Source organism: Hippocampus bargibanti, linkage group LG04 (assembly GCF_051943395.1).
Source record: "Hippocampus bargibanti isolate YZ-2025 linkage group LG04, ASM5194339v1, whole genome shotgun sequence".
NCBI lineage: Eukaryota > Metazoa > Chordata > Actinopteri > Syngnathiformes > Syngnathidae > Hippocampus > Hippocampus bargibanti.
In genome coordinates this window covers 17,654,545-17,678,762 of record NC_142737.1, presented here as the reverse complement: position 1 = coordinate 17,678,762, position 24,218 = coordinate 17,654,545, and the positions used below count along the sequence as shown (strand labels likewise).

The 24,218-nt window shown below is 42.4% G+C and overlaps 2 protein-coding genes across 4 annotated transcripts in view; one reads left to right on the top strand and one right to left on the bottom strand.

Moving 5' to 3' along the window:
- adgra2 (adhesion G protein-coupled receptor A2) overlaps positions 1-23,936 on the top strand; it is a 62,640-nt gene extending 38,704 nt beyond the window's left edge. For both annotated transcript variants that reach the window (XM_088994486.1, XM_088994485.1), the window contains 17 exons: positions 11,306-11,377; positions 14,542-14,613; positions 14,701-14,772; positions 16,552-16,715; positions 16,795-17,008; positions 17,112-17,276; positions 17,354-17,552; positions 17,637-17,786; positions 18,814-18,975; positions 19,094-19,294; positions 19,360-19,549; positions 20,209-20,417; positions 20,493-20,620; positions 20,732-20,855; positions 20,929-21,077; positions 21,649-21,738; positions 21,884-23,936. In XM_088994486.1, the coding sequence (XP_088850612.1) occupies positions 11,306-11,377; positions 14,542-14,613; positions 14,701-14,772; positions 16,552-16,715; positions 16,795-17,008; positions 17,112-17,276; positions 17,354-17,552; positions 17,637-17,786; positions 18,814-18,975; positions 19,094-19,294; positions 19,360-19,549; positions 20,209-20,417; positions 20,493-20,620; positions 20,732-20,855; positions 20,929-21,077; positions 21,649-21,738; positions 21,884-23,303 (3,781 nt within the window). In that variant the 3' untranslated portion in view covers positions 23,304-23,936. The remainder of the gene's footprint in view (positions 1-11,305; positions 11,378-14,541; positions 14,614-14,700; positions 14,773-16,551; positions 16,716-16,794; positions 17,009-17,111; positions 17,277-17,353; positions 17,553-17,636; positions 17,787-18,813; positions 18,976-19,093; positions 19,295-19,359; positions 19,550-20,208; positions 20,418-20,492; positions 20,621-20,731; positions 20,856-20,928; positions 21,078-21,648; positions 21,739-21,883) is intronic.
- The window catches only part of LOC148899316 (beta-4C adrenergic receptor-like), a 182,361-nt gene that overhangs the window by 78,117 nt on the left and 80,026 nt on the right, over positions 1-24,218 (bottom strand). The window lies entirely within an intron of this gene.

Genomic DNA, 24,218 nt, shown 5'->3' with positions numbered 1-24,218 from the left:
TTAATGAACTTGTTTTTAGGCTATAACACAAGATTGCGCATTAATTTTACTGGCAAAAATAATTATCAGAATAAATAATTACACCTCTGCCATCTACTGTAGTGAATGTTGAAACACATTATATTGCCATGGGTAAGATAAAAAAATCATGTTAACTCATTCACTGCCATTCCCGAATTCATTCGGGAATTAATGAAAAGGTTTCTTCAGCCGTCATCTGTATATATATATATATATATATATATATATATATATATATATATATATATATATATATATATATATATATATACACCTTTAAAGAAGTACAGATGACGGCTGAAGAAACCTTTTCATCGATGGACCGCTCCTGTACGACTGAGAGCTTACACAGACGTCATTCAGGAATTGAAAATATGTCGTACAGCGCCATTCTTGAATTAGTTCGGGTTTAGTTTTTTACATGATTTGGTGCTGATAAAGCACTGGCCATTGTCTCTGGCAATGTTTTTCCTTTCCACAAGGTGGCAGCACTTCCCTTTTTTCCATGTAAGTGTTTTGTTCCAACCTTAGCTGTTGTTAAAGCGCTATATAAAGCAATATGTATGTATTGCAGTGTATTTTGGACAGCCACCCTAATTTCAAGGTCATATAACTACAGATCCATATAATTTAGGATTTAACCATTTTTTTCTGATGAAAGAAGAGAATCTAAGGTTTCTAACGCTATATTGAATGTTTATGTAGTCCTAAATCTCAATATTCTGTGGGTCCTGGAATTCAAGTGACAATGACAAAAACCCCAGCACTGGAGTGGACACATTTTTGCATGTCTGGCAGTGAATGAGTTAACTGGGGTCAAACATGCGCCACCTGGTATCGCATTCCTCTCAGCTATTTATTTTAAAAGGACTGATGTAAAATCAAACTTAAGAGAAAGACACAAAGAAATTATTCCAAATGTCACCAATGAAACATTATTTGATGCACTTGAGAATAATCCCTCGTTTTTCACTTTGCGTTGGTACCGCCCTTCCCCACCTCTGTGTGAAAAGTGAAAATATCTTACATATTTGAACAGAAGTTTATTATATGAATTCAAAAGTACAGCCCTAGATCCTAACTTTGATCTGGCATGATAATGGTGCAGTGTTGTAAATTAGCCTCACAAAAAAATTGTTCATTTTCACGGAGTAACAAGGAGAACAACTGTGTACCATGAAAACAATGACATACTGTACTAAGTCAGAACTTTCATATTCCTTATACTTCGCTTATTTTCCTTAAATGGTTTTACATTCTTCTTCTCTTTACCCCCCTTGTTGAGACTGATCCTTTTTGGGAATAAATGTTAAAGTTCCACTGCCCACTCCTCCCCTCACTCTCCCAAAAAGGAACAACCAAAACACTCAGTTCGTCATTTGAAGCTCGTTGACCTGAGCCCTGGAAAGGTACCCCAAGGTCTCATGTTATGTTGTTATGCATAACCTCCCCTCGCCCCACCCAATTTTTTTTTCAAACTCCAAATTATAATTTTCTTTCCCACCGCATTATCATCTTTGAATGATTTACATTCTCCTTTTTCACTTTTCAAATCAAATCTGAGTCTTATTATCTTTGTACAGGCATCACTTAGAAGGATATCGTTTGTCAGTCATGCCCAATGTTTACAAGTAACTTCGTGGCACATCTGGCTTTCTGAAATTGCCTCTTCATGTACGGGTTTATTTTTTTTTTGGGGGGGGGGCTTTTTTTCCATAACATTCAAAATAACTGAAAATACCAGTAAAGCTTTACAGCATCCTGGGAGCTGACAGCAAACACACTGTGTCTGGAGGGATGCTCTAGTTTAGCAAACACACAATAAAGGAATATTAGTTACACATGCTATTTAAATCTGCCACCCAGAAAGCTCAGCAAACGTCTCCCAAATGTGAGAAAAGAAGCAATTTGTTGTTGTCATTATCATCTTTGCACCCACTTATGGGAGCTTGTGCCAGTGGAGACCAAAATTGCCGATATTTCTTCACTTGTCTGCACCTACGCCAAGCTGTCAGCTGTTTTTTTTGGTGCTACAGTTGAAAAGATGCTGACGAGGAATGTCCAGATGATAATGCGAATATGGCGAAAAAACATTTTGAATGTAAAATGAGCTAGACGTGCTTGTTTTGGTACGTGCAGACAAGGCTCCCCGTAAGGCTGAAGGGTCATTGGGTCGAGAAACACGAGCTCAGCGACCGGGTCCAACCTTGTATGTGCAGCAGTGGTCAAACTAGCAGGAGGCAAGAGGGTGGAGTTTTTCTTGGAGACTGGAAAGTGGTTGACAACACGTATGAGGGTTTCACATCGCGAGTCGTGGGTGTCCGTTGTAAGGAGAACACATATAAAATCATGCAAGGCTCATTTGACTTCTCTTCTGGCTCTCTGACACACAACAGCGGAGGTCTACTCACTCAGCCTTTCATTGAGCTGTACCGCTCGTCATTGCATTGAAGCGAATGGGAAAATTACAGTCTGATGTTAAAAATGTGACATTCCAATTCACCGTTGCAGTGATTTGTGGAGAGATGGAGCCGTGATACATTTTCCTCCCTGCAGTTTCAATTTCTATTCGGTTAAATGAACCTGCCATCATTGTCCAGGTTGTCTCATTGCTTCCAGTATGTCATCTCCATATGCTTGTCATTTGGAGCGGTAGTGAACACTTAGTCACATTATGTGGTCAGTACTATAATCAAAGGGCAAGCCCACTAAGGCTGAGTAAACATATCAGGGAAATACACAGCATCTCTTCCATTACTAGAAGACAAGCATTCACTGGCCGCATGCGTACACGCGCGCGTGCGCACGCACGCACGCACACACACACACACACACACACACACACACACACACACACACACACACACACACACACACACACACACACACACACACACACACACACACACACACACACACACACACACACACACACACGCACATACACATAATTTAATTTGATTTAATCCAAACCATTATAACATATAGCATATATAATGGTTTTGCACATCATGCAGATGACAGTCATGCAATCACACACGGTGATGTGGGGAATTGATGCCTTGCAGGCACCTCAGCAGTCATCAATTGTGGTTTTGAAGCTCAAGTCCGGACATATTAGCTGCTGCTACCCTTTCCAGGGGTGATGTTTGTACTTTAAGCATGCTGCCTAGTATGGGCAAATGTTCTCAGAGCATTTGAAATAGTTCTGGTAAAGACAACACTCACACCAGGCGTATTCATTGCGAGCGCAATCTGATCTGCTCTTGCTGCTAGCAGGACGAATAAATGAATAGCTCAGCCGCCCTCGCGCAGATTTTGCAGGAATCTACACAGTTAGCCCTTTCATTGGGACAAACCTCCACAAAGCCACGATTGCCTTCATAACTCGCCAAACCACCCAAGTGCAGGGGAGCAATTTAGCCGTGTTTGTTTTTTTGCCTTCGAACTGTGTTTTTGTAGCTCTTTTAAATAGCTGTGTTGCCAAACAGCTACATTTGAATCTCGGAATGCTTCATTTCGTTTCCAGTTTTGAGCTTGAACACTACCTGGCTTCTGTGGCGTAATGTGCTATACAAATATCGTATACTGTAATCGCTCACATGCAGAGATGGATACAATGCTGAGTTGTTAATGAAAGTGAAAATGGGAGTGAAGGTCTATATTTGTCTTTTGTTTGTTAATCAGGTTATTTGTTGGTTTGTGGAAAATAATACATGGTAATGGAGCCAATTACTTATTTTTGATGCTTGTGGGAAAGGTTCCATGGAGACACAAACGCAAAGATCACAAAATACATTCACAAAGTCATAGAGCTTTGGAAGCATATGTTTGTGTTTGTGCTTCTTAGTTAGCATGCATCTTTCTCATTCTTGGATTATAAAAGAACCCTTTTTTCATTCTGGGAAAGGGAGAACGGTTCCATAATGACTTTAATGGGAACTTGCGGACAAATTCTGAGGAGAAGCTCAGTTGAGAGGCCCTTGAGCAAGGCAGGGACTACCAGCGTATTTTCTGCGGTGAAACCTTGACAAATGTTACAAATGCCTTAAATTGGGATATCACAAGGAACAGTGTACCGATCGAGAGTTGAAATGCGTATACACAATCCTGGTCAGGATTTCAGCTTTGTGAACACCCTCTCGGAGGGTAGCTGATGCAGGCAGACCGACAAACAACCTTTATGAGTTGTGGGCAGATCCCAGAAGCCTGTCCTGTGCTGATTTGAGGCGAGGTAATGAAAATAATGAGCAAAAACGGTCCGAGGCTGCCTGGCCCTTGTCCAACTGGGCCCCGACTGCACCGTGGGACACGCAGGACAGGCAGGCACAGTGCATGGGGCCCTCATTACTGGGTCTGCTCACCCTTATGTGGGGAGGAGAGCAGGAGCAGGGAGTGAGAGCAGAGGGCAGCCATGATGATGGATGAGGGAGCAGCAGGACACTGCATTGGACAGGTCTGAACGTCAGCGGTGAGCTCGGTGACTCAGGAGCTTGGCAATGTTATATAGCTTCCTCCACTCAAAGGTCTAAAATGAGCCTCATGGACGAGAACACGTCATGCAACATTTGGCTTGCATGTTGGATGGTTTGGTCCACATCCATGTGAAATATACTCATGACGGCATTATCGCACAATGTTTATTCTTGATAAAAGTGAGCACATTTTGTAGTCCAACTTAAACAGGCTTAGTGACACAAGGAGGGGTAGCCATGATGGCTATAGATGGTCTGGTGGCCGGCGAGAGCAAGTGAGGGAGAGAAAGAGCAAACACATGCCCCTGCAATTTGTTTTAAAAACATGTGAGGTTGTTTTCCTCTAACAGAGATTTCTACAGAGGCTAAGTAAGGAAAGAACGTTGATGAGTTGGAACAAAGAAGAGGTGGGCCACACAATCATCGCAGAGTGCAGCCTCTCTGTCCAGCCCTGCCTGGGTTCGCAATGTGGATGCCATACTCTGGAAAATGAACGCTTACGTCAACACATTTCCCCGCACCATCCTGCTTGGGGAACCTCACGCTTATCAAGCAGGGGTGGAGCGGGTGAGGAAAGGGTTAAGCGTGCCGGAGAGGGGAAACAGAAAGGGAGGGCGCTGCTGGACTTGATAGACTCCAGATGTGTCTTGCAGATAATCTGGAGGAGCCGGGTGTTTGTGATGCAAGACGAAACTCCGTCATGGCTCTGGGGCTTTATTGAAACACATAGCGAGTCACCTCATGGGCCAATTACTAAATTGAATGCTTTATAAGTCAATAAATCTATTTTACACACTTCCCGGGAAAGATTGATATGGTTTAAATGCTCTTAAATCTTAAACTCTCTCTGGACGTAAATGTATTTTACTGAAACTCTCTCCATCCTGACAGTTCATGTTCCTCCATTACTCCAGCCAGGCACAGAGTGATATGACTGCTTGCTTGTTGCTGTTGATGGCCCGCCATATTGTACTTATGGTCATCATCAAGTATTTTCATCCCTTGAGTTTTGTTTTTCCAGAATATGTGTCAGGGTCAAATTCCATGGGCATTGGGCTCCCAAGGGTTCCATTGATCCTGTCCCATAAATGTTGCCAGTGCACTAAATGCACTATCCCGACCTAACATCATTCATGGCAGACGCCGTGCTTGCTAGTTGATCCCATGAAGATAATGCAAGCGCTAAAGCTATAATCGCCTGCTTCTTTGGTCCTTCCAAATGCCAAAAATGAAGTCAACAAGTTTAGAGTCATAAAGTTTTTCCTGGCAGGAGAGCATCAGACTCCCGTTGCTGCAGACTATAAAATGTGTAATCAACTCGGGAAATGTTGTACAAAATGTAACTCCTGTGATCCCCTCCGGCCCGTATAATGTCTCAAATTGTGCGCCTCTCATTTTATGCACATTATTAAAATGGTAGGTTGGATATTACACCTTTCAAAATATCGTCTGTTTCTCTCACTCACTTATGTTTCACTATTTACCAAGCAATCAGTTTCCAGAATAACACAGACAAAGGTTGATTAGGTCTCCAATCTTAGAGGAAGAGAGAATAGAAACAAAATAATCAGGGCAATGGGTAACAAAGCAGGAAATTAGTAGAAAAACAAGAGCTCGTCAGATCCCGGTTTCCTGTTTTAGGGGAAAGGCAGGAGTGTGTTTGGGGGGGGGGGGGGGGGTGCGGCACAGAGACCCCATTGTGAATAAGTGTGCGAAGGAGAATGGAGGTGGGGGCTGAACTATACGCAGGGACAATGTTGCTTAGCGCTCAAATGCCCCAAACCACCTGCCCCTCCCTCAAGGGGAAAGTTAACTTGTGAAAAAAGGAGAAAAAGGAAACTATAAAAATAAACGAGTGAGGGCCTCTGCTAAGACGCCAACCAGACAGGAAATGACACGCGGAACAAAAATGGTCCCTCTGACCTTTGTCAACGCTTGCTTTCGTCTTTTCAAAACTTACTTCTAACCCACATCTACATTTAAAACGGGATAACGAGAATTACAGTGAAGAAATTTGCCTCAGGATTGCAATGGCTTTCCATCAGAAAATTATCCGAACAGGAAATTCCTGATTCCAGTCGAGCGATAATCAGCGGCCATTCTCCGGCCTCAGTCATTTCTCCAGCTCCCTCTGGGGCCGGGCCCTAAACGATGCCAGCGGAGTACTCACGTCCCCAACGTGGTGCTCCTCAGAATGGAAATTGAAATGTCCGGAGCGCTTTACACATCGTCATTATTCGCCTCTCACCACCCGAGAAGCACATTGCTCTTCTCCAGCAGTCTCGGCAAGCAGCAAGGCGGCCGAAGGAGGAATTCATTCAAATTCTTGACTTTTTCATGTTTTCTTGCTCAGAATACGTGAAGATTTGAAGTGTATTTGATCCAATGATTATCCCGACTTGGTGAAAGCTATTGTCAGTCTTCAAGAGTCAGGTCAAGGCCGCTGAGTTTATGAAGTTATTTTTAAGGTCTCATAAAACGGGCACAAAGTGTCCTTGAGAGTTTTGAAAGGCGCTTATAAATGAAATGTATTATTATTATTATTATTATTATTATTATTATTATTATTATTATTATTATTATTATTATCATCATCATTCAACCATATCAACCTTTGAGTTTGTGAGCATCTTGTGAAGAGATTTACGGCAAGAGTTAAATGTGTTCATATTTTGGAATTAGATCGTGCGTATGCTTATAAGTCAAAGTCAAAGTCAGCTTTATTGTCAAATATGCTAATATGCATGACATACAGCACAGATGAAATTACTGTCCTCTCGGACCGAGCATGCAAGGCACTTATAATGACTTTATAAATTCACTGATGAAGACTGCGCTGCCTATTTCTGTATTGAGTGGAATACTTTATCAACCTTTTATTTCTAATTAACTCTTATAAATCTCGTTTTTAATAATACCCATCCCATTCTAATACCTCAGGAGTAAATTTAACATACATTCTGCTGTTATGGTGGACTGTCAAGGCATGCAAAGCCTTCTCTGCTGGCCTAAAAATATCTGAATCACAGACCGATGTTAATTATATATATATATATATATATATATATATATATATATATATATATATATATATATATATATATATATAATGGATTGAATGGATGAATGAATTATATATATAATGGATTTGGTCGGCGAATTACTGTTAAAGCCATTTTCAAGACGGACTTTTAAAGAAAAGATGGACATCATTAATTCATAAGAAAAAAATATCAATTAATATTGTATTTTTATGAGGTTATCATTGATGCTTCGCCATCTTTCGCCAATCATCTTCTCTGTGGTGTGAAAGATCAACTTCCGACCCCATATCGTGAATCCACACGTTGATGGTAAAAACTCGGACAGGTTAATGACATTGTTTCTTTCTTATTTCTTGGCCAACTGTACCCTGTAGTACAGTACAGTATAGTATATGTAATAAATCACACCACATTTTTTTTTTCGTGGCGGCTGTGGATTGATTCAGGCGTAGCACTACTGAAGTGGAGTGACATGCCATGAAGAAACGTTAGAGTGAAAGCGATGTGAAAACTGAACACCTTTTGAGCTCAGGTGTGGGGGAGAATGCATTGCTCAAGGGGACGTCGACTGAAGCATGTGCACAAAACGTTAAAACGTCCTGTGTTGGGAAAGTTCATATTCTACTTAAACCAATAACAATGTTCAGCTAACACATTTTAAAATGAACGAGTTCAAATCATAGCTCATAACGAAAATGTTTTAACTGCCTGTGAGTTCATTGTTGGAAATATGAAGTAGTGCATAGTTATTTTATTTATTGTATTCCTCCAAAGATGAGAAGGTTTCTTCAGCCGTTATCTGTACTTTTTTGAAGGTGTCGGATGTTTCGCCTCCCATCCAAGAGGCTTCGTCAGCAAACTAAAGTGTTACTGGTAGTATCAGCCCTCAGACATGGCGGCGCCGGACACAGCTATGATAGGTCCCTACTCTCAGGTTGGGGGGAGCAGAGGACCACTCCCTGTGGCCCCACCAATTGTTCCTACATTCCTGACTAACGACTGGCCTGACATTAGGGATATATATATAGAGCCGATACTACCAGTAACACTTTAGTTAGCTGACGAAGCCTCTTGGATGGGAGGCGAAACGTCTGACACCTTCAAAAAAGTACAGATGACGGCTGAAGAAACCTTCTCATCGATGGACCACTCCTGTACGACTGAGAACTTAGACAGACGTATTCCTCCAACGAGTTTTTTTGCAAGCTGTTTCCATACCAGAATTTCGTAGTTGTTTCTAACTATTCTAACAGCACTAGTATCCAGGTTTCCTATCTCTCAAGAAAAACGGGCTGCTTGGATGCTGAAATAGGAACTAAGATGAAAAAAGAAAACGAGGCATGCACCGCAAAGTGCATCTTCTTCTTTCTTCTTTTTCTTTTGGCTTTTCCCTCTAAGGGTTTCCACAGTGAATCGGTGTCCTCCATCTTCAGAGGTTTGATTCGCATGTTTGTTTTGGCCAAGCTTTTACGTCGGGTGCCCTTCATGACACAACCCTATATATTTATCCGGGTTTGGGGCCGGCACAATAAGACACTGGTTTGTGTCCCCTTGTCACGTAGATGCTCGATAAAAGGCCCCCCTAAACACAAAATGGTCATTGGTACTGCAACATTCAAATAAAGTAAAACTACTCAGCATTTGATGATAATGCTCTGATCTTACCGTGACATGGGCATCTCAAAGTGCATAAGATTATTAATAAGTCAATTTTAGTTTTTATGTATGTATTTCCTGACTTATTCGCCAAGCAATGTTCTGAATTTACAAAAAGTAAAGTCACTGTACATTCGCCCAAAAATTATGAACGAGTTCATGAACTTTCCTTGTTCATTAAACTTGTGTAATCGTGAAAACTGAAAATTTTGGCCAATTGCATGCTCCCAATTTTGTGGGACCAGTTTGAGCTGGCCCCTTCCTTTTCAAAAATGGCTGTGCAACAATGCACAAAGCAAATTCCATAGAGACACGCATGACAGAGTCTGGTGTGGATGAGTTTGACTGTCCTGTACAGAATCCTGACCTCAATGCAACAGAACGCATTTTGCGATGAATTAGAGCAGAGATTGAGAGACGGGCGTTCTGGTCCAACGTTTGTCAGTGACCTGACACTGCAAAACCTTGTGTACAGTCTTCCCAGAAGACTTGAAGCTGTTTTAGCAGGAAAGGGTGGATTGATGTCACATTGAAGCCGATGAATTAACAATAGGACGGCACTTAAATTTATATCAAGGCAAGTATGGGATTTTTTTTAACGATATTTGATGCTATATAAATTGTTGGCATCTGTAATATTGAAAATGATCACTCCCCTTTTTTGTGTAATCTATTTTCTGAAACCATTGCGTAATCAAAATTGCTCGGGAGGTTATGCATGGCTCACCGCAGTACTGCTGAGCAAAGTGAGGAAAGACAGAATTTACAGCAAAGAATCCCCTGATGACGCGCCTCCTGCAGTAGCATCCTTTATGGAATTTGAATAGATAAAAGCCACATCCTGTATGGCCTGGTTTTGTGCTCGTGCGCGGAAATCCGTATGATGAAAGTGTGATGGACATTCCGACTTGCACCGACCATGTCCTGCAGATAGTCATCAGTCTCCTGACCTGCTTCAGCCTCACTATTCCCAGAGTAAAAAAAAAAAACTTGGATGTGAACTCAAACGCGGGACAAAGTTGATTGGAGGCAAGGGAGTTTTGCTAAATCCTTTACCACGTGGGTGTGGATGTGGAATGGGAAGCGGGTGGAGATCAGCGCACAGGGTAGAATTAAATTGGAGCTTCAAAGGCAGCTGAAAGAATTAAATTTCATGGTGTCACTATGCATACAATGAGGGGATGAATCAGAAAATCAGAATGAGAAAACATTTATTCGTCCCACAATGGGGAAATTTGCAGTCCACAGCAGCAATTTGAAAGGGGATGGGTTGGGGTGGGTGAAAGGATAGAAAACAAGATATTCTAAGCATAACTAAATAAAAATGTCAACTATACTGTGCAAATGTAAATGTGCAAAACTGTTCCATAAAAAAACTGTACATAGTGCAAGTATCAAGAAAGGCATATTGATATATTGCATGAACCCATATTTACAAGTGTCCAGTTTTTTTTTTTTTTTTTTTTTTTTTTTCACATGTGATCATTGAGAATTGCGAAGCTTGACAGCAGTCGGTAGGAACGAGCGGCGGTACCTCTCCTTCTTGCAGCGCGGGTGTAATAGTCTCTGTATGAAGGAGCTACCCAGTGCTGTCAGGGTGGGCAGGGGGGGGGGTCTGTCCATCATAGCTTTTAGTTTAGCTAGCGTCCGTCTGTTGCCCACCTCCTCCAGAGAGTCCAACGAGCAGCCCAGGACAGAACTGGCCCGCTTGACAAGGCGCTCCAGTCTTTTCCTGTCCCGGGTGGTGATGCTGCCTGACCAGCAGACAATTCCATAGTGGATGGCTGAAGCCACCACAGAGTCATAGAAAGTCTTTAGGAGTGACCCCTGAACTCCAAAAGACCTCATTTCAGAAAAGGAGAAAAAGATTTATCTGGTCTTATTAGGGGCACGTTTCGCTTCAAGTCCATGTGGCTGCTGGGATAAGATTTCCTATCGCTGTGTGGTATCCTGCTGTGGCCTGCCTGAGGAATCAGGCTAGGCCGTGAGAATCACTCTCTCGCGGTCCTCTTGTTTTTTTGTAAAGCATTTCTGCGAAGGTTTTCCATAAAGATGTATCAACATAACCCCTGTGTATATTATATCATTTTATATTTTCTCTCTCCACAGGGATCTCAAGCACAACTTAATCAGCACCATCATGCCTGGAGCCTTCCAAGGCCTTTACGAGCTCCGGAAACTGTAAGTAGATGAAATTCGCCTTCCAGTTCACAGCAGCAAATGCAAAAAGAAGAATTTTAGAAGGATTACAAAACGAATTAGGAGTTTCGAGTCATCTGTCTTTTTACAAGAGCACATGTTTGATCTGGCACTTAATTGCAAACGTGACGTTCACCGTTAAGGTAATATTGAGACACAACAGGAATCGCAACTACTGGCAGAAGCCACCGACTCTATTTCACCCTGTAGAATAAGTAGTGCGTAACCCTACTCTCTACTGTAGCATCTTATAATGTGGTGTGCCTTATATTTGGAAAACGTTATTTATTTACATATTATAGTTGGAAAATATTTTTTCATACATTGAAGGTGCGCCTCATAGTCCGGTAAGCCTTATACATGGAAAAGGTTTGAAAATACACCATCCATTGGATGCAGATATACATTTTTACCACTCATGCTGCACAAGAAAGGTTGGGTGTACCGATGAATTGAGTTACTGGTTGAAGCCGCTCTCATCAATGTGCTGCCCCACGTGACTCGCCTTCCCTCCACCGCCTGCTTGTGTTTTCCCAGCAAGGTCTGGGGCTTCTCAAAACAAACAGGGGGGAGATAAACACATGCGTTGGACAGTGCTTTGCTGGATAGTGTCAGAGAAGCAGCAGAGCACATCTCTCTGGCTGTGGCAATACATCACACTCAGGCCAGGGTCCCTGCTTTCGCCGATAAACATTTACTGGTGTTCCATGGAGCCACGGAGTACAGATAAGTGAGGTGAAAACTTCAGACCCTCTGATTTAGATCTAACTTTGAGGGCCTTCACGTGCAACAAAATTATGGGAAGTAATTTGCTGATGACTGAAGCATAGTTCAAAAGTAGGCCATCCTTTGACTGCAGCGTAGTTCAACTCGAGTCATGATATCATAGCTTGCTGAGACACATTCAATGGATCAAAAGTACCGTCTTTTCCGGCGTATAAGGTGCACCAGACTATAATAATAATAATAATAATAATAATAATAATAATAATAATAATAATAATAATAATCGTCGTTGTCGTTGTCGTCATCATAATAATACCAGTGACATGCAGTCAGGGGAGGCAGGTGAGGCTATGCCTCACCTATGATCATGGAAATATCAAATGACAAAATAAATTAAACTGTTATATTTATTTAGTGATTTGTACTTTTAACGTTCTTTTCCATTTCACTTCACCATTTTTGGATTTTTTTTCAAAATCGCTGATTTTTCACATTTACCGTTCAAATAATAAGTAGAGACGAGCAGTGAGGCAGCAGCCGGCTGAACCTCACCATGGATTGCGCAACCACTATGCTAACTGTGCTGTGCAAGTATATAAAGAACGCTGACATGACATTTTAAACAAATCACGTTAACTGTTGCCAATCAAATGGTGAATAAGCAACTCTGTGGAGTTTATATGTTTGTAAATCTGACTGTGATTACGTCAATGCCTCACCAGCCATGAACCTCACCGCACGTCACTGAATAATACATTACATTTTAAGCGCCTTTCAAAGCTCTCAAGGACACGTTACAGTCACAGACAAGCATAGGTACTATAATAAATAAAATACAATCACAAATAGAATACAATAAATAAAATACAATTATAAATTTGTTCTTTTGACTTCAAAACGGCGCCGCGAGAGTGGCTGCCTTTCCAGCAGCTCATGTATTTTGTTTTTCTACTTTCATTCCTTTCATCACTTTGCTGCTGTGAAATGTCAATTTCTCCACTGCGAGACTAATAAAGTAAAATCCAAATTCAATCCAATAAATAGAAACAAGAAAGAGAGCTACACAACAATAGGTGGGTTTTGAGATGGGACTTGAAGGTGGGAAGAGAATCGATGTTACGAATGTTGGGAGGAAGTGAGTTCCAGAGTTTGGGGGGTATAAGCCGCACCTTCAATGAATGAAAAAAAAAATCAAATCTTCTTTTCGTTTTGGCTTTTCCCTTCAAGGGGTCCCCACAGCGAATCAGTGTCCTCCATCTTCAGAGGTTTGATTCGCATGTTTGTTTCGGCCAAGCTTTGACGTCAGATGCCCTTCCTGACACAACCCTCAACCCGCAACTCTATGAACTTAATAAAGATTAAGATGCTCAGTCAAAGGCTCCCAAACACAAAATGGTCATTGGCACAGCAACATTCCAGCCATCCCATAGAAAGTGCCTCTGCATCAAAATGAGACGTTCCAAGAGGCTTTGCATTGATGCCTCGTCAAATGATGAAGTCATTTCTGTTCGTTGCAACTCATGTAAAATTACAGATGCATTTTCGTGTCTGAACTTTGTTTTCATAAGATTTGTACTACGTGCTCTGACAATATTCACTTTTGTCTCGTCAAATGACAAATTTACTGTGGTAAAAATAGTGATTTTCTTCCCATACAAAAAAAGATTCTTGTCAAATGACACCTGGCAAAATGTCACTTTGATTGACAATTGGCTTGAATCCAATTAGTTGCCTTTCAGGGCACCACACTACAAATAAATGTGACATTATCATCTAAAGGTATTGTCATGACTAAAAACAAAAATCCAAATATAATGTATAAATATATATATTTTCTATAACATAAGGTACACCACATTATAAGGCGCTACAGTAGAGGCTTGGCTTATGCACTACTTCTTATACCGGAGGAAATGGACTCGGTGGCTGCTGACAGTAGTTACGAGACCTCTTGTGGCTCAATATTACTTCACATATAAGGCACACCTAATAGAAGGCACAGGGTCATCTTTTGAAGAAAATCAAGGCTTTTGGCTGCACCTTATACACCGGAAAATAGGGTAGTTTGACACCTGCATAAGGCGTAAAAGTAAAATACTGATATAATTACAAAACAGTACAGATACTGCAAGAATCTATTTGACTTGAATATTGTGTTACTCGGTTTAAGTTGTTCCTGCCAAAGGAGGCGTGACCACTTAGAATGTTCGCTGTTTTCCCAGCCTCCAATATGACATTTTCATGCTGTGTTCATGAAAAACACAAAAAACATACTGTAACTGTGTGTTAGTAGTTGAAAATCACATATCGTATGATGAATTCCTGCACAGGGTCATCTTTTGAAGAAAATCCAGGCTTTTGGGTGTGCATTATATGCCGGCAAATACGGTAACCATTACTTGGTCTTTTCCCTCTTTCAGTGACCTATCCAACAACCGCATCGGCTGCTTGACTTCAGACATGTTCCAAGGGCTGACCAATCTCACTAAACTGTAAGAACAAGTTAAATGGTGAATCTGCATTTTCTGCATCATGGGAAACAACCATCAAAACTAATTCATCCGATTTGTGCTTATTAGGAACTTATCCGGAAACATTATATCAACCTTAGATCCAGGCGTGTTTCAGGAGCTAACATCCCTCAAGCTTGTGTAAGTCTTTTTTGTCAATATCCAAACCTAAATGTCAAAAAATGTTATTGAGGCATGTATTTGGTGAAGACTTTACAACTCATCGCCATATGGTAGTACCCATGTACTTAAGATTTAAAGGACAACCGACGTAAAATGTCTTCAAATGATTCTACTGAGCGTATTTTACAAAGATTCCACCACAAACAATGTTTAGGATATGAGGTTGACTAATTTGTAAATCACGTTTTTGGTTTGATGATAAAACAGATGGGTTCACTTTTTGGGCCCGATTTTTAGTAAAATGTTAAGTTTGACTTCTTTATATTGGTTCATTCATCACAGTCCCTTAAAGGACAACCGACATCTCCGGACAAGTTGTGTCCATAATTTGTAAAATGGCTTCAAATGACTTCTACTGAGCGTATTTTAATAAGATTCCACCGCATATAGCTATATTTTACGTTTAAAGACTCGCGATGAATATTCCGGAAGTCTTGTTTTTGAGTTGGTGACGAGTCCGTACGTGACGTCACTGAAGGAACGCCCCTGACCGGAAAAAAAGGACACATTGTCGCAGTCCTTCCATCACGTCAATGCATTTTGCTGTGCTTGTTTGGTCTGAAAACGTCATGTTGCACCAAAAAGAGCCAGAAGAGGGCGACCAAGCTCCATATAAGGAATTTATCCGCCTGTGGAAACGGGCTGATAAATTCCTCACGGGGAGCTTGGTCGCCATTTTCCGCCTCTTTTCTGGGACACTGCATTGGAGTCCAGATGCCTCAAAATGACACTTTAATCAATTGCAAACATGTATGCTTTCCTCTTCAGAACTATTTGAATCGTAGTCATAACTGGATGTGTAAAAAGAAAGCATATTCTCCGAATCTGAAGCCATTGTTTTGATTCTCCAGCAATGCAAGACATATTGGCCAGATGTCACGAACTGGGGGTGGGACTTTCTGAAAATGCCCAATTCGCAGCTCAATATTTTGCAGATTTTGGACACTTTAAGTCATTTTTATTGGTGTTTTCCATTTGAATAAAAATATCATACTGCGTGTTTTGGGTATTTTAGATCCTATAAAACGTTTTTCTGATGTCAGTTAAGAAACAAAAAAGTGACGTCGGTTGTCCTTTAAGTCTTTACTCATTCACGGCCATTCACGAATGTATTCAACAATATGACGTAGAGCGCCATTCCTAATTTTTTTCAGGTTTTGATCTTTCATGCTTTGGTGCTGATAAAACGCTGGCCATGGTATCTGGCAATGTTTTTTTCTTTTCCACAAGGGGACAGTATTTCCTTTTTTTCCATATTAGCACTTTGCTACAGCTTCAACTGTTGTTAAAGCTCTATATCAGGGGTGTCCAAAGTTGGTCCTCGAGGGCCGCCGTCCTGGCTGATTTCCTCCTTTGAATCAGGTACGTTGCTCCTGAGAGAGCTGGAAAACAGACAGGACAGCGGCCCTGGAGGACCGACTTTGGACACCCCTGCTCTATATAAACCAATATGTATGTATTGCATTGTATTATGGACAGCCACCCTCATTTCAAGCTCATATAACTACAGACCCAATGCTGTATTAAATGTTTATGTAGTCCTACAACTCAATATTCTGTGGGTCCTGGAATTCAAATGACAATGACAAAAACCCTGGCACTGGAGTGGACACATTTTTTTCACGTCTGGCAGTGAATGAGTTCAAGTAAACTGACATGTATGTTTTGGCACTGTGGCATGATTGTGACGTCTCTTCTCTCTCAAATACGCATTATGACAGTAAGTTTCTTCACCAGGAACTTCAACTCAGAATACTTGTCGTGTGACTGCGGGCTGCATTGGATCCCGGGCTTCTTTCGCAGCAGCTCGGCTCGATTGGGGGATGAAACCCTGTGTGCTTATCCAAGAAGCTTGAGAGGAAAACCCCTACGTGGACTGCGGGAAAGCCACTTGAACTGTGGTGAGAATTTGCTCTCTCGGGTGGCGATCCGCTACTTTCGATGGGCCAATCTCAGGTGTTGTCTTCTCCATCGTGCCAGACGGCCCTGTGGACCTGCACACCCTGACACTGCTGCCCTCTCAGCGTCAGGTGGTCTTCAAAGGGGATCGGCTGCCGTTCCACTGTACTGCCGCCCTAGTGGATAAAGTCACTGCTTTGCATTGGCATCACAATGGTCAGCTGGTGACATCGGACCCAGAGAAGGGTGTCCAGTTGGAGAGAAATGTAGTGCATGATTGCACCTTCATTACCAGGTAAAGAAACTACTACTTGAGGTACTTTCAGGTCACGTTCAAATGTTTTTAAAGACATTCTTCACTCAAGCCCTGCCATATGTTGTGTATGCTTAATTTCCAGTGAACTTATTCTATTCAACGTACATGTGGAGGCCAGTGGAGAGTGGGAGTGTGTGGTTACAACGGGGAGGGGAAATACATCTCGCTTCGTTGAAATAGTGGTGCTGGAGAACAGTGCCTCCTTCTGCCCAGAGGATAAAGTTGTCAACAACCGAGGCGAGTTCAGGTAAGTTACAGTGACCCGTATTCACGCTGAATGTTTAAATGTGCATTGTTCGTTTTCTCCTCTGTTGGGAATTCCAGATGGCCAAGAACACTGGCGGGCATCACCTCTCATCAGTACTGCTTGCAACTGCGTTACCCGTCCCTGTCCGTAGAGGGAGACGTGGAGCAGAAAAAGGCCTCTCGCCTGTGTGACCGCTTTGGAAAGTGGCAGGAGGGCAACTACACAAACTGTCACTACACAAATGGTATCACCCGTGTCCTGCATACTTTCATCCTGGTCAGTGCTGCATTGTGTACTCAATATATCCTGCATGTAAAACGCAGTAAACTAAAGTTTGTTTTCCAAACGCCTGCATCGCAGAGGCCCATCAATACATCAAATGCTGTCACGTTGGCCCATCAAGTGCGCAAATACACCCTGGAGGCTGCGGGCTTCACTGACTCTGTGGATGTGCTCTATGTTGCACAGATGATGGAGAAGTTTATGGAATATGTCAGACAGCTGGAAGAGGTTTTAATTTTTTTTTTTACAAATGTCAAAAATGCATGTACAGGACTTTTGTATTTTATTTTAAATCTACCTTTCTTGAAAGATGACGGCTGTTCTAACTAACGTTGGCAAATTTAAGTTCAGAATTTAAATGTAATTCATTTTATTTAATAACAGCATACGGAATTCCTCTATCAGAAATCCCTTGAGCAAAAACGTTCACATCCTTTATGAAGCACATATTTCATATTATATATATTTACAAACAATGGACTCACTTTTTCCCATTCAGTGTAAAATCACACCACCTGTAGATACAAAGGTTGATTTCTATTCTACCTTTTTATGGAAGAACGTTTCATCATACTGCCTGTCATTTTATGTCATGGTCCTGATAGACAATACAAAAAATACATATATATATATACCAAGTAGTGAAACCAAGATCAAGCCAGAATCATGCTGAGTCGAATTCCTAAGAGTACAAGTGAGTTTTGAGATGGGGTTTAAAGATGGGCAGCGAGGGGGCTTGCCAAATGTTCAGTGGCAGGTCATTCCAAAGAGTGGGACCAGCAACATCTAATAATATCTGGTCAGCAGACCTGAGGCGCCAGGAAGCAGTGTTAAGGTGGATGAGCTCAGAGAGGTAAGTAGGAGCGAGACCATTCATAGATTTGAAAACAAATACGTAATAAGATATTGAAAATAACTCTAAAATGTATAGGGAGCCAGTGAAGGGATCCCAGAATAGGAGTTATGTGCTCCCTCTTACAAGTACCAATCAAGAGGTGAGCAGCAGTATTCTGGGCCAGCTGGAAACGCTTCATGGAGGATTGGTCGACGAACAAAGATACATAATTTGTAACAAATATGTAATGATGACTTAATGATGACTTAAGTAAAATTGGGTAATGGCACACCTGATGAGCTCTCACAACACTGCCACGTATTATTGAGCCCAGCAAAAGTGCCCGTAAGTGTATCCCTGTGCATATATGTACACGTGTAGTAACATTCATTATGTGTACTGTGTCTGCATTTATCCCAGTTGCCAGGGGTGTTGGTAGAAATGGGCAGTAACTTGATGCAAGTGGATGACCAGATCCTCGCTTTGGCCCAGAGAGAGAAGAGAGCCTGCAGCTCCATCGTGGGATCTCTGGAGTCTCTGGCCTGGGCTCAGCTGCACAGCCATGCTCAAGACTTTTCCATGGTAGGTTTTCGCAACAGAACTTAAAAATAAATGAATTAATACAAATCTTGTTCAAGTGTCTTTCAGACTAGAGTTCATTCCAAGCCATAGCCTTGAACTGAGTTCATCATTTGTACAGGTTTCAAGGAACATTGTTATGGAAGCCCATTTAATCCGACCAGCCCACTTCACTGGCATTACTTGCACTGCTTATGAGCGCCGTGAACTCTCAACAACCACAAGTGGAATGGAAATGACAGAGTTCTCACATGAACAACAACTTCGTTTTCGCTGCAGCACGGGTTCCCATAACACGTCACTAAACAATTTTCCGCTCAAGGTGAGCTTTGAGTATTTTGTGTGTGGATTTCAACATTTAATGCTTGTTTTGTTTTCTGTCTCTAGAATTCAGTAGCCGTGGCCTCTGTGACTCTCCCCGCTACTTTGTTTCCTTCTGATGCGCCTCCAGACTGCAAGCTGCAGTTTGTGGCCTTCCGAACTGGACGCTTTTTCCCTCTGACTGGGAATTCAAGCAACAGTGCAGGACATTCTCGAAGGCGCAGTGTCAACACTCCGGTCATCTATGTGGGCCTGGGTGAGGAAGAATGAACTCGACCTCAGTTTTTCCAATGTCATTATCTTTTGTAGTATCTTTACTGCCATCTTCTTTCAGTTTTTAAAATGTCATTTTTATTTAAAAATTCCAACACTTTTTCACGTGGTTAAATCCAGTTATATCAATGAAGATCTTAACTGTGGTTGACTTTATGATTTTTCCCTTTTCCTGTCTTTTTTTTTTTTTTTCAATTAAAAAGTATGAAGCCTACTTTGAGTGGAAAGTTACCTAGATATCTGTTTTCAAATATAGAGAGTAAAAGTAAAATGTTTTAATCATACAGATACCCTGAAAAAAACAGTCATGGAGAATATCTCGTTTCTTCTCACCATTGTGTATGACGGACTCGTAATGTTGTGACTTTGCATAATTGGATTTTTTTAATATATCATGCAACTTGTAGATCAATTGAGCACTCTAAATTGTGCCCAAGGGTGATTGTGACTGTGAATGGTTGTGCCCTGCGATTGGCTGGCAACCAAATCAAGGTTTACCCCACTACTGCCTGTAAACAACAAGGGGGAACCCCAACATGACTGCAACCCCCATGAGAATAAGCATTTCAATTAATGGATGAATGATATCATGCAACCTCCACCATTCATTCATCCATTGGTTTTTCTTCCTCCGTGATACAGACGGTTGCAGTATGTGGAACCACTCAGAGCCCGTCTGGGTGTCACTCCGTCACTTCTCCCCCGGAAGTGATGCTATGGCGGCCCAGTGGAGTCTGAAGACACTGAATAAACATGGCAGCTGGAGCTCAGAGGGTTGCCAGATGGTCCACAGTGACAGCAGAACATCCACAATGCGCTGTTCTCTGCTTAGCAACTATGCTGTGCTGCAGGTAGGACGATAGACCTTAACCTCATACATGCTCACCAGACCATCTTTTAACTGTGTTTATTTTTTTCTTATCCAGGAAGTACCAGACTTCCCCAACTCCTCAGCCATCTCTGTGAGGGTGCTTCACCCTGTGGTGTATGCTTGTACTGCACTGCTGCTCCTTTGCCTCTTCACCATCATCATCACTCACATACTCCACCACAGGTACTTATTGAAGTGAAAGACACATGTGGCACCTTAAAAGTTTGCTCATGTGATTGAATGGATTTAAAAACGCATTTGCACATGTCTGTTTTTTTCTTGTTCCATGATCAGTTCCATTCGCATTTCAAGAAAAAGCTGGCACACATTGCTGAATACTTGCTTCCACATCGCCATGACAATAGCCATCTACGTAGGGGGCATTAGTTTGACTAGCTACCCAATTGTTTGTCAAGCAGTAAGTGATTTTACAACTGAATTCTGAAAAGTTCTTCTTAGTATAGTCTTAGTGTGTGAGCATTATACAACAGGTGGGCATCGCCCTGCACTACTCCTCACTGTCAACCCTGCTGTGGATCGGCGTTAGTGCCAGAGTCATCTATAAGGAAGCTATGTGGAGAGTGCCGCTGCCGCCAGAAGGGGATGCCACTGTCCCGCCTACTCAGCGGCCCATGCTCAGGTCAGAGCATGAACTCACATTTGCTTCCACGTGATCCATATGATTGTTGTTAGGTGTCAATAAGGTTTATGTTTTAGACCATCGGCAGATGTTCTTGTGCCCAGCCACCAAGAGTCTGTAACATTAGAGGCGCCATTGTGCTCAACAACCAAAGTCCTTCTGTTTTATACGAAACCTTGAAGGCTTTCTGTAAGACACAAACCATTGGAAGACAAGAAGAAATAGCGGGAATGTAAGATTCCAGCATAGCAGGGCAGAAAGGGGTCGCTGTAAATCTGGATGGAGCCAAATAATCCCTTGTGTTCCTTCTCTCCTGGGCCTCACATTGCCCCTGTGATCCCACAGCAAAGATCATGCACAGTGCTGCTGCTCCAGACTTTCTTTGTTGCCCACTCAGATATATTGCACCATTCTGCAATAAATTGCTGCCTCAGTGACCTCCGTCCACTCACACAATAAAGGATCACACAGTTCTTTTCATATTACAGCCGGAGACATTTATGACAGACTTACATACATTAAAAGGGTCACAGCCAAAGGTCAAACAGATGTGTTTTAACTCTCATTCAAGGTTCTATTTGATAGCTGGTGGAGTTCCTCTCATCATTTGTGGGATCACTGCAGCTGTCAATGTCAGCAACTATGGAGACAACAGCCCTTAGTGAGTACTGCACTTCTTCATCCTTGAGTCTGCCCTTGACTTTATGTTGAGCAGCAAAGTGAATTATTCTGTGTGATTGGGAGAAATGACAATGATGTGCTTGTAGTTCCTTGACCCTTCACTGATTTTTAACTGCCTCTTGCAGCTGCTGGCTGGTGTGGCGCCCCAGCCTGGGGGCTTTCTTTGTCCCAGCAGGCCTAGTGTTGTTGGTGACCTGGATCTACTTCCTGTGCACTGGGTTCTGCCTGAGGCATCGTACAGCCAAAGAATGCAGAGGAACCACGCCGTCTTCCCCTGTGACTGAGAGCCAGCCTGCACTGACAGGAAGCATTAGCCTCCTGTCGTCAGACTCCGTTGTGAGTCCGATAAATACCAATGTGGCTTCAGATGACCAGTACACGTTGAAGACACAGTTTTTCATTTTGGTTGCCACCCACTTCCTGTTTGTGGTGCTGTGGTGTTGTGGTGCCATGGCAGTGTTCCTCACTGGGCATGCTAGCTTGTTGTTTAGTTCTCTTTATGGAATCGTGGCCATCGCCCTGGGAGTGTTCTTGGTGGTGCACCACTGTTTCCGACGTGTGGATGTGCAGAGCTCGTGGCTGCCGTGCTGCCCGGGTCACAGTGGCACCCATCCCGTGTCTACCTACACGCACACTTGCACAAGAGGAAGTGGCGTGCAAACCTCTGAGCAGGGATCCCAACTTTACATCAACTGCCATCAACCCGGCGACTCGCACAATTGTTCATCAACTCGGTCATCGTCCACACCGAGTGGCATTAGCAGCGTCGGACCTGGACCCTGCAAGCTCACCAACCTCATGCAAGTGACGCAAGACACTCCGAGCAACACCTCGCGGGCTGCTGCTGGTGTCAACACTGGCACCAGTACCGACAATGTCAGCAAGCCATCAAACAATGTTTTCCCCAACATTAACGCTTCAGTGCCGGTACATCCTCAGAGAAGGAAAGTGAACAGCAGGACTAAACAAGGCAGTATCCAGTATCACCATCGGGGTGACGGCAGAGGTCACTATCGTCTCAAAGCTTTAAGGACAGCAGCAGGCGGGGGCAGCCTTGGTGCTCTGGGTCCCGTGGGCTTGGAGCACCTGAACTCATCACATGCTGTCCATAAACAAGCCACCAGTGAGAATGGCAGCATTCATCACAGCCTCCCAGAGAGCCACGCAGGCCCCCTGACAAATGGAAAGCGTGTTGGTCAGTCAGTGGCCACCAGCCCTTCGGAGGGCAGCGACGGGGGAAGCAGTGGCAGCCGCAAACCCTACCCACTGCTTCCCTCTGTGGCCAGCAGGGTGGCCATGAATGGCGCGCACAGACGTTGCATCAGCAGAGACAATTTGAAACTAGCCGCTGCTGCTGAGCGGGAGGCAAAGCGCTGTTCATATCCGCTGAACAGCATCACCACAACTGTGCCGGGGGCTGCAGCCCCAAATGGCACCCTGAAGATCTCGGTTCGAGAACTGGACCACGACATGAGCGGCACAGATCACTCCCAAAGTTCTGTGGGAGTGAAAAGCAGTTTGTGGAAGAGTGAAACCACTGTGTAATTAATTTGTATTTGTACATCAACGCCAGTCTTACCTTAATAGCTTTTTAAATAACATGATGTTTGAAGTGACTCTTGATTATTGTGATGTAATTTAAGATTTTTTTTAAAGGGAACCAAGATCCCACATTGTTGCTGATTTCAGTGGGAAATAATTTGAGGTTAATGATAAAGAGAAAATTCAGTTACAAGACATATGCATATATTGGTTTATGAGGGTTTAAAAGTTAAGTTTAATGAAAGATTTATTGTTTTACAGTAAAGTCTCGTTATATCGATATCGGATATATCGATAGTCCCGGTTATATCGATACTATTTCTATGCACGCACAGAGAAAATTACATGCAAACAGGATCGGATATATCGATAGTCCCGGTTATATCGATATTTTTTCGGACTCCCTTGAATATCGATATAACGAGACTTTACTGTAGTTTTATTTTCTCTATGCATTTCCGAAAACAATTCAATTTTATTGTACACTATGTTATGTAACTCTTTCACAGTCATGTTTGCTTCTTGCATGTGCAAAGTGTATGAGTGTGTGAGTTCATGCATGTGTGGCCTTGTTTGTGTGTGTGCGAGCGTGTACATAATCCATTGTCAATTAAAACAATGTGAGAGTTCCGAAGACAGAGTGGAAATATTATTTTCCATCATACATTCTCCTGAGCACTTTCACTTGTATATTCCATTCCTGTTTGGCCTTCCAATAACCCCAATAGCCACTGGTTCTGTTTTTAATATTTAAATGTTATACAGCTAAGCAAGTTGAATTACAGGAAATTGGGCTTCCGCTCTTACTGTCACTACCTTTTGTCACTGTTCAAAGAAAATCCAATAGAACATTACAATATCCTAAAATGTTTAATTCTGGCGTCAACAGATGCAGACTCAAGATAAATAAATCAAAAG